This window comes from Dendrobates tinctorius, unplaced genomic scaffold (genome assembly GCF_039654945.1).
Source record: "Dendrobates tinctorius isolate UK_male_01 unplaced genomic scaffold, ASM3965494v1 ptg000156l, whole genome shotgun sequence".
NCBI classification, from domain to species: domain Eukaryota; kingdom Metazoa; phylum Chordata; class Amphibia; order Anura; family Dendrobatidae; genus Dendrobates; species Dendrobates tinctorius.
The window spans coordinates 31,958,334-31,972,990 of NW_027361823.1; the positions used below are offsets into that span (position 1 = coordinate 31,958,334).

Below are 14,657 nucleotides of genomic sequence, written 5' to 3' on the forward strand. Positions count from 1 at the left end.
CCATCCTGGCTTCCTTAAATGCTTCCTATTCTTCCCTCTTTTTGGAATTGTTAACAATTGTGCTTTGAGAATTTCATTTTTCAAGATTTCCCATCCTTCCTGGACATTTTTGTCTTTAAGGATATCCAGCCATTGGATCCCTCCAATTCTCTTTCTGAATCCCTTAAAATCTGCCTTTCTGAAATCTAACCTTGACGTCTGAGTCTTCACATGTCTTCCTCCTCTAGTTATCCAAAATTCTAAAATAGCATGGTCGCTACCTCCTAGGGTCCCAGCCACTTTTACCTCCTCAACCATTTCCTCCCTGTTTGTAAGGATTAGATCCAAGGTAGCAGTTCCCCTTGTTTTCTCCCCTACTTTTTGGAAGATAAAGTTGTCAGCAAGAGAGGATAAGAATTTCCTTGACCTGTTAGTTTTGCCTGAGAGAGATTCCCAACAAATGTCTGGATAGTTGAAATCTCCCATGACAACTATGTCATATTTTTTGGTGAACTTGGCCATTTGATGCATAAAGAGTTCATCCATATCTTCAGCTTGCACAGGCGGCCTGTAGTAAATGCCTACAATGGTGTCCTTTCCATTGTTCTGTCCTTGTATTCTTACCCAAACAGTTTCCACAGTACTCCCAGTCTCTGAAGCTTCAATCTCTGTGCAGATTTACGCGTTTCTAACATACAATGCGACACCTCCTCCTCGTTTATCAAGTCTGTTTCTTGCAAATAAGTTGTATCCTTCTAGTCTTGTATTCCAATCATGTGTATCGTCCCACCAAGTTTCAGTGATTCCAATGACATCATATTTCTTTTCCTGTGTTAGTAGTTCCAATTCTCCTTGTTTGTTGCCCATGCTTTGTGCATTAGTATAGAAACATTTTAGTTTGTGATTGGTTTCTCTTTCTCCAATATTTTTATTATTTAGATTCTTTTGTCTTTGTTCTTCCTTTCCTCTTCTAATAGCAGAGTTCTCAATAGCATTTGTCAGATGTATGGCTTTTTCTGGTCTTTTGCTTCCCTTCCCATGTTGTTCTAGTTTAAAGCTCTCCTTACAAGTGTAGCAAGGCGACTTCCAAATACATGTTTTCCAGTCTTCGTAAGGTGCACCCCATCTCTAGCAAGTAGTCCATCGTAAAAGTAATTCACTCCGTGATCCATAAATGAATTTCCTCCACCTTGACTAAATTCCCAGTTCCTGGTGCCAAAAAACAGCCCCAAAGCATAATGATGCCTCCATCATGTTTCACCGTGGTTATGGTGCTCTTTTGGTGATGCTCAGTGTTGGTTTTGTGCCAAATATGCCTTTTGGCATTATGGCTAGAAATTTTAACCTTTGTCTCATCATCATGCCATAACACTATTAAATCTTCCTTCTTGCCACCGTACCCCATAGGCCAGAAAAATGAAGGATACGGGAGTTGTTGTCACATGCCGTACACAACCAGTAATTGCCAGAAATTCATGTAGCTTCCTTAATTTGCTGTAGGACTCTTGGCAGACTCAAAGGACAATTTTCTTCATGTATTTTTATACATTTTTGAGGGACATTCAGAGCTAGGTAATGCCACTGTTGTGCCAAATTTTAGCCCCTTTCCTACATTAGACATACTATTCTGTCCATGTGACCTGGGACCTAAGTCCCAAGGATGGAATAGTACATCTAGTGCGATCAGCTGCGCTCACGGGGGGAGCGCAGCTGATAGCGGCCGGGTGTCAGCTGATTATAACAGCTTACCCCCGGCACTATGTGTCAGGGGCGGTCACGGACCACCCCCGACACGTTAACCCCTGGCACACCGTGATCAAACATGATTGCTGTGTACCGGGGGTTAAAGGAAGCATCGGCAGGGAGGGGGCTCCCTCCGTGCTTCCCTGAGACCCCCACAGCAGCGCAATGTGCAGTGCTGCTGCAGGGGCCTCCCTCCCTGCAGGTCCCCAGATCCAATATGGTGATGGGGACCTTCGGGGGCCTGCAGGGAGCTGGCTGGCTTCCTCACTGCCCGCAAAGAGCAGGTATGAAGAAGCCTGCAGCAGTGCCTGTGACAGAGCACTGATCTGTCACAGCGATCTGTGATGTGATGCGATCTGGCACATGACAGTGATGTCCCCCCTGGGACATTATAATAAAGTAAAAAAAAAAAAAAAAGTCGCTAAATAAATTTTAAAAAAAAATATTCCCTAATAAATTCATTTTTTGAAAATAAAAAAAACAAAAAATAAAAGTACACATATTTGGTATCGCAGAATCCGTAATGACCCACCCTATAAAACTGTCCCATTAGTTAACCCCATTAGCGAACCCTTTAAAAAAGAAAAAAACGAAGCAAAAAATAATGATTTATTATCATACCGCTGAACAAAAAGAGCAGTAACGCGCGATCAAAAAGAGGCGTATAAATATCCATGGTACCACTGAAAACGTCATCTTGTCCCGCAAAAAACAAGCTGCCACACAGCATCATCAGCGAAAAAATTAAAAAATTATAGCTCGCAGAATAAAGCGATGCAAAAATAATTATTTTTTATATAAAATTGTTTTCATTGCATAAAAGCGCCAAAACATAAAAAACGACATAAATGAGGTATCACTGTAATCGTACTGACCCGAAGAATAAAGCCGCTTTATCAGTTTTACCGCACGCGGAACGGTGTAAACGCACCCCCCAAAAGAAATTCATGAAACGCTGGTTTTTGGTCATTTTGCGTCCCAAAAATCAGAATAAAAAGCGATCAAAAAAGTCATGTGCCCGAAAATGGTACCAATAAAAACTTCAACTCGTCCCGCAAAAAATAAGACCTAACATGACTCGGTGAGTCAAAAAATGGAAAAATTATATCTCTCAAAATGTGGTGATGCATAAACTATTTTTACAATAAAAAGCATCTTTTAGCGTATGACAGCTGCCAAACATAAAACCCGCCATAAATAGTAAATCAAACCCCTCGTTATCACCCCCTTAGTTAGGGAAAAATAATAAAATAAAATTTTTTTTATTTCTTTACATTTTTCCATTAGGGCTAGGGTTAGGGTTGGAGTTAGAATTGGGGGTTTTCCACTGTTTTGGCACATCAGGGGCTTTCCAAACGCGACATGGCATCCGATCTCAATTCCAGCCAAAAAAGTTAAATGGCGCTGCTTCCCTTCCGAGCTCTGCCATGTGTCCAAATAGTGGTTTACCCCCATATATAGGGTATCAGCGTACTCAGGACAAATTGCACAATAACTTTTGGGGTCCTGTTACACTTGGGAAAATAAAAATTGGGGGTGAAAAGATCATTTTTTGGAAAAAATATGATTTTTTTAATTGTATGGCTGTACGTTATAAACTTCTGTGAAGACATTGGGGGTTCAAAGTGCTCACCACATATCTAGATAAGTTCCTTGGGGGGTGTAGTTTTTAAAATGGGGTCACTTGTGGGGGGTTTCCACTGTTTAGGCACATCAGGAGCTCTCCAAACGTGACATGGCGTCCGATCTGAATTCCAGCCAATTTTGCAGTGAAAAAGTCAAACGGCGCTCCTTCTCTTCCGAGCTCTGCCATGCGCCCAAACAGTGGTTCCCCCCACATATCAGGTATCAGCATACTCAGGACAAATTGCACAATAACTTTTCCAGTCCAATTTCTCCTGTTACCCTTGGTAAAATAAAAAATTTGACCTTGAAGTAATTTTTTTGTGAAAAAAAGTTAAATGTTCATTTTTTTAAACATTCAAAAAATTCCTGTGAAGCACCTGAAGGGTTAATAAACTTTTTGAATGTGGTTTTGAGCACCTTGAGGGGTGCAGTTTTTAGAATGGTGTCACTTTTGGGTATTTTCTATCATATAGACCCCTCAAAGTGACTTCAAATGTGATGTGGTCCTTAAAAATAAAATAGTGTTGTAAAAATGAGAAATCGCTGGTCAACTTTTAACCCTTATAACTTCCTAACAAAAAAAAGTTGGTTCCCAAATTGTGCTGATGTAAAGTAAACATGTGGGAATGTTATTTATTAAGTTTTTTGTGTGCCATATCTCTGTGAATTAAGAGCATAAAAATTCAAAGTTGGAAAATTGCAAAATTTTCAAAATTTTTGCCAAATTTCTGTTTTTTTTTCACAAATAAACACAAGCTATATGAAGGAAATTTTACCACTAGCATGAAGTACAATATGTCACGAGAAAACATTGTCAGAATCACCGGGATCCATGGAAGTGTTCCAGAGTTATTACCTCATAAAGGGACAGTGGTCAGAATTGTAAAAATTGGCCCGGGAATTAACATGCAAACCACCCTTGGGAGTAAAGGGGTTAAAACTCTTCTTCACTACTGTTGTTACTGTGTTCCGTAGTATATCCAGTGCCTTAAAGAAAATTATACCCTTCTCCTGACTAATAACTTTTAACAATGTGATTCCTTTGCTGTGTTGTAAGCTGTTTATATGCCTTAGTTTTTGCTGGAAAACTATCAGGAAAATCCTTACTAGAACTGCTACATTTTATATGGGGGTTAATAAGAATTACTGCAAATGATGGTGATTAGCTAATTCTGAATACAACCAAATCCCCAATTGTAAATAGCTATTCACACTTATGTAACCACATTATTTTAGTTGATTTGTTATTTTTATTTCCCCCCTCAAAATGATTTTAGTTGGTTTCTCAATGGATTTGTACAGATTATGAGTGAAGGTGAAAAAAGTTCTTAATTGATTCTTTCTGGTATGATTTTTTTTTACATGACAAAAACCTGGCATTTTAGCAGGGGTGCGCAGACCTTTTTATATCCAGTGTACCCATCTACATGTTAAAGAGAATATCCCTTGCAATTGTCATATTTAATTTCTCATGTCTATTTCATTTTTTTCATACATGAAAATGATGCATTGCTAACTTAATAACTTGCTTCTTATAGTCGTTGAAGTGGAAATATGTTATGCAAAATTTGAAGTAAATTACAGGAAAAGTATAATAATAAAATACTAAATCTATCAGACCAAACAATTAAGAACTTGTCCTTTATTACACCGTATTATTATTTATTCTTTTAAATGTAAATGTGTTTATTATATATTAATATGACATTTTCTGTCTGACAGTGCTGACATAGGTAATCATTTGGATATTAACTATGGCGGACTGTGTTTTATTATAAGAGGAATCTATGCCTATACCACCTAGTATGCCTTTTTTATAATAGTAGTCCTTGCAATGAATAAGCATAATTAATTAATGATTCATTTATGACCACAAAGCATATTAAGTGCAGGTGACTGGTCAGTGTGTAAGCAAGTTGCTGGATGTAGTGATGCAAGAAAGGCAGAGCAAGGGTTAACAATTTAATTGAACAGTAAAGATACTCCTTGCAGGGAGATGAACAGTGAATTGCAATGGCTAAGGAAACAGACAACAACAATGTGATAGCACTCCACTCCATAAACTTATCGTGTTTGTGGCTTCCTCGGCGGTGGATGATCCGATGAGGGTTGCAGTCCCAGCAACGGTGTCACGCTGCTATGCAGGTAGATGAAAGCTCATCGAAATGGCAATAGAGTGGAGAGAGGACTGTACACAGTAAGAGCAGACCTGCAGTGCAGCAGCGAGGCTACAAGCAGGTGACAGCAGAATAGTCAAACAAGCCGGGTCGATAATAGGCTGTAGTGCAGTACCAAAGGAATAAACAAACACAGAGTCAGAAACAAGCCAAATAGGTCCGTACCGGTCAGGAGCAGATATGCCAAAGTCAAAAGACAAATAGCAGGTCAGGGTCCAAGCCCAGTCAAATACCAGAGAGCCCAAAACTTGAAAGGGGGAACACAGAATCAGGACGTGAAGAGGGGGAAAAAACAGACATGGACAAAATCAGCAACAGCAGAAGGACAAATCAGGGTATACACAGAGTCAGCTACACACGCCATAGGCAGAAACTATCACTGACACCGCCTGCAGTATGCAAAGAAGAGAAACTGCCAGTCTGGCGCTAGAAGGAGGCAGAGAAAAGTTAACCCTTGACATGATCAGACCAGGAAAGGGAGACAGGATATAAAACCCGGCTTGGATCATGACAAACGGCCAGTGCAATGTCCTCAAAGGAGATTTCACAGCTCACGGCATATCTTCTGGCGGCAATGGGCGGTTTCTGGTTTTACCTGCTGAGCCAATAGTCCATAAACCTGTGCGGCCAAAGTCAAGGGAGCTGCGTACAGTCTATTGTCGAGGGAGGTCTGCAGTGTGCTGTCTGGCAAAGAGGTCTGTAAGGGGTGTACAAGGACTGGTTGTGTCCACTCTCCCTTGCCCGTGTTTTACGTCCCTGGCAAGCTGGTATACCTAAGTTGTGTAATGCAATGTACAATAAGTTATTTTATAGGGAAAGTGTAGTATTCAGACTAGCCCACTAGCGGGGGCACAATAGCATAAGATAGCAATAGGATGATAGTAACTAGTTAACTTAGGAGGGGCCAACTGGGGTAAGCTAGAATGATTTTCTGCATTTAGTTAGTAGGGCCTGGGAGCCCGGGTAGGGCAGTTGTGCTACGCAACGTTTAAGAAAAGGAGTCCAGCTTGTCCAGGGCCTAGGAGCAACAGTCACTGTTAAGGTGAAGGAATACAGGGCAGCTTCAACATGGTGGTGGTCAGCTACATAGGAAGACGCCTGAATGTCCGAGGCAAAACGGACAAGGAACTCCTAAAGATAGTGAGACAGTCAGACTGGCCTGACACAACGCTGCGGTACCGGAGGCAATGGTACGACCCTGCGATATTCCTAAAGAAGTGAGGGACAGCACAGGGAAAGAAAATGCTATGTTTTGTGAAGAATCATGTGCAGTACCTAAGTGTGGACTGGACGAGCCGAGAAAAGAACTTAATAAAATTGTTTTAAATTGTAACTTGACTCTGCCTGTCTTTATATGGGACTTCAAGAAAGAAATCCCACACCAACCAGAGAGGACCCTGATGGACAAGAAAGCGGACAAAAAGGTACGCTGCAGAAGGGACAGTGTGTGTATGTGGAGGGAAACCAGTGTGACAGAGCAACCACCATCAGACACAACTACAGCCCTGGTCCCCGTTGCAGGGCCACAATGAACAGTCCTGAATACAGCCCACGTTCCTATTCCCGCACACGGCACTCAGCTTAACGGAGCCCACAGCCCTTCCTCTGCTGCTGGTCTCAGTGGCGTGCTCGTGTGAAGCCACCCGCGGTACGTTGCAGTGCTGCTGCACACTAAGCGGAGCACGCTGCGCACACACCTGCCCATCACTGTGCACGCTTTTTTGTTTGCCACGCCCCCTGCTTCTGGGTGAAAAGGTCTGTCTGGTCCCTTATTCTTTCCCCCGGACAACCTGGGACGCAAGCTCGACAGCTCTGGATCCTATGCAGTACAGGTGCCAGCAGCCCGGTGTTTCTCCTTACATGTGGATGACAATGTGATATGTGATCTGTGCTAAACTTACTAAAAATGGAAAATAGCAAGAGAAATCATCAAATTTTACCCAATAAGGCACGACAAATTGGAAACAGATAATCCCGTCATGAAAGCTAAATGCATTGTGGACTGAACAAAACCATTGTCTTGAAGCGTGAGGCTAAATTCAGACGTTACGTTTTTGTAGCTTTTTTATGCAAATTTTCAGCTGCGTGTTACAGTACCAGCAAAGTCTGTGAGATTTCAGAAATGCGCACACCTTGAGTTTTTTTTCCTGACTATTTTGTCAAAGAGCTGCGTTTTTGCAAAATGCAGCATGCCACTTCTTTTAGAGTTTTTTTTTTTTTAGCTTTTTTGCAAAAATGCTGCAAAAAACACAGGTATCAGGTTTTGCTGCATTTTTGGTGCCAACACCTGTTGAAGTTGAACCAGATTATTTTTTTAAGCACTAATTTTTATCAGCATGCACAAGAGACAAGTGTGCCCTGACAAAAACGCTGTAAAAAAAAGCAACACCTGCTTTTTTGACAGTGCTTCTGAAAAGTGAGCAGGTTTTGGTTGTGGAAAAAAAACCGCAATGTGTGAACATAGACTAACACTTTGAGTATATATAAGTTTATTTTATCAATTATTATTTACTTTTGTTGACCTTTAGCCACTATGACCTTTATGGTGTTTGGCCCTAAAAAATTGACTATATTTCTTTGTGAGACCTTTTTTATTGGAATGGGTTTTTTTTGGCTGAGAAGCATACAATCGGCTTCAGAGACACATAGACTCCGTCAAATAGAGCCGCGCTGATGCGCAAGATTTGCAGGGAGCTGGCGATGACTCTGGCTCCTGCAAAAGATGTTATCACTCCCTTAGGGGCATGATAACATGCAGAGAGGGCCAATCTAGTCTAGGGAAACTAACGCCCCACTGACAAGTCAGAGGCCTAATTAACATAAGAAAAATGGAGCTTATAATAACTTTTTTAATCATGGATTTAAGTGATAAACATTATAATGGGATGGTTAGGCAGTGAATAATATATAAAGGTTCCATTCCCACAAGGGTATTCTGACTCTGTGCTCTCACAGTGCTTTCAAAACAGATTGCACATTCTTTTATTGTAGTATTTATCCAGTAAAATTAAAGATAGTTATTTTTGAATTCTTGACTTGCTTATTCATTGCCGATTCATTTACAGACAAATGCTAATTTCTAGTATTGTTTGGTAGATGTTTATCTCAGGCATTTGAAAAAGTAAACATGGAAACCCACAACATTTGTATTAAACAAATAAGTAGATGGAAAGGATGCCAACTGGTTTTTAGTTGACTTGCAAATATTTTCTGACCGCCATATTGTTGCGCATTTCAGTGACTAGCAAATTCTATGGATTGTGCTCCTTGGTTGAGGTTGGCCTTACCACTGAGAGGAAGACTGAGTTACAGAGAGAACGAAATTACAAATCTCTCCATGAGAAATTGGGAATTGTAATAATTTTCAGAGTATTCCAACTGCAACAAGATGTATGAAGTAAGTCGTGGACACCTGAAAAAAAGACAACAAAATGCCACAATTAATAATAACCACAATTTTTTAGGTGAAGAATAAATACAGTACATCACATACAAACGGTGGATTTCTTTGCATCTCCAAATAGAAAGAATTTTTTCTTCCTGGGACAACATAAAGAAGCAAAAAATGCTGAGTAGGACATAACTTGGCCTAGATGTGATTGACATCATACCAGAATAATCATTGAAGACCGACTACTGATGTTCAAGGAATAGACAGTACGACAATATCATTTTGCATTAACCATGAGTGAACTACAGCCATCTGTCGGGGTTAGCCTTCATGCTCTTCTGGCTTTGATGGGTATAATGGGCAATCTATTCATTCTGATAGTCCACTTTCTAGATTGGCTGAAGACCTACAAACTTAACCCTTGTGATTTCATCATCAATAGCATCAGCCTCTCTAACATTTCTCTTCAAGGTACAATATTGTTCAACGAGGTCTGTTTCTTCTTCTTTACAACATTTTATGCTCAAACCAAGGTGGTTAATTCAATGGTGGTCATCATGTCTTCTTTGGCATTCTCCAGTCTCTGGTGTTCTACTGTTTTATGCTTTTACTACTGTGTAAAGATTATCAACTTTACTGGGACATTTTTTCACAAGTTAAAAGCCAAGCTTTCAGAATTGGTACCCTGGATGATCTTTTTCTCTGTAGTTATATCTTGGGCTGCAGGACTACCATCCTATTGGGACCTGTATCGTGTGATTGATATCTCATTTAATGGTGTTTCTAACTATACAGGGAACAGAACATTTGTGATTTCTTTTAAATTTAAGAGCAAATGCAATTGCATATTTAAAGTGTACATGCTGTTATCTGCTGTGGCTTGTACCATTATTTTATTTACCGCTGGTGGCATCATATCATCTCTGTGTATGCACATGAACAGAATGAAACATAGCAATGAAGGATCCGGTGGTGGAAAAATCAATTCCCACCTATATGCAGCTAAAACAGTCACATCACTGTTACTACTTTACATATTTTTTTATTGGGCCCTTAATATGATATACAATGAAACTACAGCGATCGGCAGTTTAACATTTTCTATGTGTTTCCTTGCACTTTCCAGTTTTCCTGCACTAAATGCCATAATTTTAATTAAAGGAAATCAAAAACTAACAAATATGTGCAAAAGAATATTAGGTATAAAATCAGTTGCTAGTAATACTGAGGTCACTGTTACTACAAATTAGTTTGTATTGTTTCCAGTTTGTTTAAGGGAAGGAAAAGGAGGAATAATTACCGTATATACTTGATTATAAGCCGACCCAAGTGTAAGCCTACCCCCCTAATTTTGCCACAAAAAACTGGGAAAACTTATTGACTCGAGTATATGCCTAGGGTGGAAAATGCGGCAGCTAGTGGTAAATTTCAAAAATAAAAATAGATACCAATAAAAGTAAAATTAATTGAGACATCAGTAGGTTAAATGTTTTTATATTGAATCAGGAGCCCCATATAATGCTCCATACAGTACATGATGGGCCCATAAGATGCTCCATACCAAATACACCACATATAATGCTGCACTAAGGTTGATAATGGCCCCATAAGATGCTCCATAAAGGTTATGGCCCCATAAGATGCTCCATAGATTATGCCACCATATGCTGCCCTATAAGATGCTCCATAATTATACCCCCATATGCTGCCCCATAAGATGATCCATAGATTATGCCCCCATATGCTGCACCATAAGATGCTCCAGAGATTATGCCCCATATGCTGCTGCAAAAAAAAAAAAAACAGACTCGCCTCTCGCTGCTGGGGGCCAGGTGCCGGGGTCCTGAGCAGGTGGGGACACTGGCGCGCTATGGGGACCAGGTGCCGGTGTCGCCGTTGGCTCAGGACCCAGCACCTGAGATATTCACCTGTCCCCGTTCCACCGCTGCACGCTGCTCTGTCTGCCGGGTCCTCTGTCAGTGACGTTCAGGCAGCAGAGGGTTCGGCGTGCACTAACTACGTCATCGCACCCTCTGCTGCCTGAACCTCACTGACAGAGGACGCGGAGGACAGAGCTGCGTGCGGCAGTGGAACGGGGACAGGTTAATATTGCATATACTTACCCCCTCCTGGCGTGGTGTCTGCAGTCCCCCTGCTTCTCCCAAGATCTTCAGCAGCTATTCCTTCAGCGGTCAAGTGGTACCACTCATTAAAGTCATGAATATGCACATATTCATGACTTTAATGAGCGGTACCACGTGACCCCTGAACACAGGCGCCGGAGACCGTGGGAGAATCAGGGGGCTGCATAGACATGCCAGGAGGGAGTAAGTATGATCTGACAACCCCCGCTCCCCCTCCCCCACTGATATGTGACTCAAGTATAAGCCGAGAGGGGAACTTTCAGCCCCATAAAATGGGCTGTAAATCTCAGCTTATGCTCGTGTATACTGTATACGGTATTTTAGAATTCTACAGGAAAAATGTATGTTTGTATAATGTTAGCCATCAGAAAAAAAATCAAAATCGAGACTTCTCAATAGTTGATACCTTTTAATGATTAAGTGAAAAGATGATAACAAATATCAGGCTTTCAAAACTGCTTGGGTCACTTCATCAGGCATAATGTAATATATTATCAATATTAATAGTTCTGTTTCAAATCACTTGTCTTATTTACTGTACTATTCCTATTTTCTTTTGTGTGATTACTATGCCTGATGAAGAGTCCTGAGTAGTAGTCTCGAAAGCTTGCAATTCATTATCATCTTTTCATTTAGCCAATAAAAGCTATTAACCACTGAGGACTCTCAAATTTTGATTATTTTTGTATGTATATATTGAGATTTTAATTTTCAATTAATAAGAAGAGCTTTGTCTGTCATCTTTCGCTTTTTTACATCTGCAGTTAATATAAAAAGCCTAGACACCCCTGTTAAAATTAAGAATCATTCCACATCTTTTTCCACCTTTAATGTCACCCATAATCTGTACAAGTCAATTTTAAAATAAACTGGATATCTTTTTCGGTGGAGAAGAAAATAAAAGAACTAATATATCGTAGTTCCATAAATATGCACACCCTTAAACTAATACTTAGTTGAAATACCCTTTGAATTTATGGCAGCATTCAGTCTTTTTGGGTACAAGTTTATCAGCATAACACATATAGAATTTGCAATCTTTGCCCACTCTTCCTTGCAATAGTGCTCCAATTCTGTCTGCTTATGAGGGCATCTCCTGTGTATATCGATCGTCTTCTGGTGAAGCCATTCTTTTGTTGATTTGGAGGTATGCTTAGGGTCATTGTCATGCTGAAAGGTGAAATTTCTCTTCATTTTCAGCTTTTTAGTAAAGGGCAGACGGTTTTGAAGCAAAATTAACTGATATATAAAACCATTTTTAATTCCCTCCACCTTGACTAAAGTCCCAGTTCCTTCTACCAAAAAAAACAGCCCCAAAGGATATTGCTGCCTTCTCCATGGTTCACTGTGGTTATGGTATTCTTTTGGTGATGCTCAGTTTGGCTTTGTGCCAAATATGCCTTTTGGCATTATGGCTAGAAATTCCAACCTTTGTCTCATCAGACTATAACACTATTTCTCATATGCCTTTGGCAGCCTAGATTTAGATTTTGCCAAAACATAGCCAGGCTTGGATGCTTTCTTTTGTAAGAAAAATCTTCTGTCTTGCCACCCTACCCTATAGGTCAGACAAATGAAGAATAAAGGACTTGTTGTCACATGTATTACACAACCAGTAATTGCCAAAAATTCATTCAGCTTCTTAATTTGCTGTAGGCCTCTTGGCAGCCTCAAAGGACAATTTTCTTCATGTATTTTTATACATTTTTGAGGGACATTCAGAGGTAGGTAATGCCACTGTTATGCCAAATTGAAAACTCTTCTTGATTACCGTTGTTACAGGGTTCCATAGGATATCTAGTGCCTTAAAGAACATTATACCCTTCTCCTAACTAAAAGCTTTTAAACCACGGGATTCCTTTGCTGTGTTGTAAGCTGTTTATAGGCCCTGGTTTTTGCTGAAAAACAACAACTAAGAAAATATCAGGAAAACCTTGCAAGAACTGCTACATTTTATATGGGGTTAGTAAGTATTACTGTAAATGATGATGATTAGCTAATTCTGAACCTAATCAAATCCCCAATTGTAAAAAGCTATTCACAGTTATGTAACCACACTATTTTAGTTGTGTTGTTATTTTTATTTCCCCCCTCAAAATTATTTTAGTTGGTTTCTCAATGGATTTGTGTACAGATTATGGGTGAAGGTGGAAAAAGTTCTTAATTGATTCTTTGTGGTATGATTTCTTTTACATGACAAAAACCTGGCATTTTAACAGGGGTGCGTAGACCTTTTTATATCCAGTGTACCCATCTACATGTTAAAGAGAATATCCCTTGCAATTGTCATATTTAATTTCTCATGTTTATTTCATTTATTTCATATATGAAAGTGATGCATTTCTATCATAATAACCTGCTTCTTATAGTCGATGAAGTGCAGCTATCTTATGCAAAATTAGAACAAAATTACAGCGAAAGTATAATAATAATTTACTAGATCTAGCAGACCAAACAACTAGGACTTGTCATTTATTACACCAAATTATTATTTATTCTTTTAAATGTAAATGTGTTTTTTATGTATTAATATGACATTTTCTATCTGACAGTGATGACATAGCTAATCATTTAGATATTAGCCAAGGCTGACTGTGTTTCATTATAAGAGGAATCTATGCCTATACCACTTACTTTGCCTCTTTTATGATTTTAGTCCTTGCAATGAATAAAAATAATTAATGATTGATTTATGACCACAAAGCATGTTAAGTGCAGGTGACTGGTCAATGGATGACATTGTGATAGGTGATCTCTGCTAAATTTCCTAAAATTGGAAAATAGTAAGAGAAATTGGCAAATTTTACCCAATAAGGCACGAAAAATTGGAAACCGACAATCCTATAAAGAAAGCTAAATGCATTGTTGGAGTGAACAAAACCATTGTCTTGAAGCCTAAGGCTATATTAAGATGTTGCATTTTTGCAGCTTTTTTGTATGCATTTTTTTATACAAAATTGCCAGCTACGTTTCACAGAACCACCAAAGTCTATGTGATTTCAGAAATCTCATGCACACACCTTGCTTTTTTTCCTGACTGTTTGGTCAAAGAGCTCAGTTTTTTTTCAAAATGCAGCATGTCACTTCTTTCAGTGTTTTTTCAGCATTTTTTGCAGTGTTTTTCACCCTTTGATCACAATGGGTGGTGCAAAAAACGCTGCAAAAACGCTGTAAAAACACTGGTATCGGGTTTTGCATGCATTTTTGGTACCAAAACCTGATGAAGTTAAATCAGATTATTTTTTTATGCCCTAAGCTTTATCAGCAAGAGACAAATGTACCCTGACAAAAACGTAGTAAAAAAGCCTGCAAAATATACAGCACTCAGCAAAACCTGCTTTTTCAAATTGCTTCTGCCAGGAGATCAGGTTTCGCCTGCAGAAAAAAAGCATCACAAACGTAACATATGAACATAGCCTAACATTTTGAGTACCCAAGGATGAGTCAGTCTTGTGCAAGTCCATAATTCTCTTCCTGATATGTTGGCTGATTTCTTGAATCTTTCCCATGATACTACACAAGGAAGCAGTGTGTTTCAGGTGTGCATTAAAATACATCCACAGGTGTGTCTCTAATTAACTCAAGTTTTGCCAAAAA

The 14,657-nt window shown here is 39.5% G+C and overlaps 1 protein-coding gene across 1 annotated transcript; it reads left to right on the forward strand.

Moving 5' to 3' along the window:
• Window positions 1-9,209: 9,209 nt before the first annotated feature.
• On the forward strand, window positions 9,210-10,166 carry LOC141051232 (taste receptor type 2 member 40-like). The gene has a single exon (XM_073548104.1). The coding sequence runs from the start codon at window positions 9,210-9,212 to the stop codon at window positions 10,164-10,166; it is 957 nt and encodes a 318-aa protein (XP_073404205.1).
• The last annotated feature ends 4,491 nt before the right edge of the window (window positions 10,167-14,657 follow it).

Coding starts and splice junctions, on each gene's coding strand:
- LOC141051232 (XM_073548104.1), top strand. CDS start 9,210: ATGAGTGAACTACAGCCATCTGTCGGGGTTAGCCTTCATGCTCTTCTG.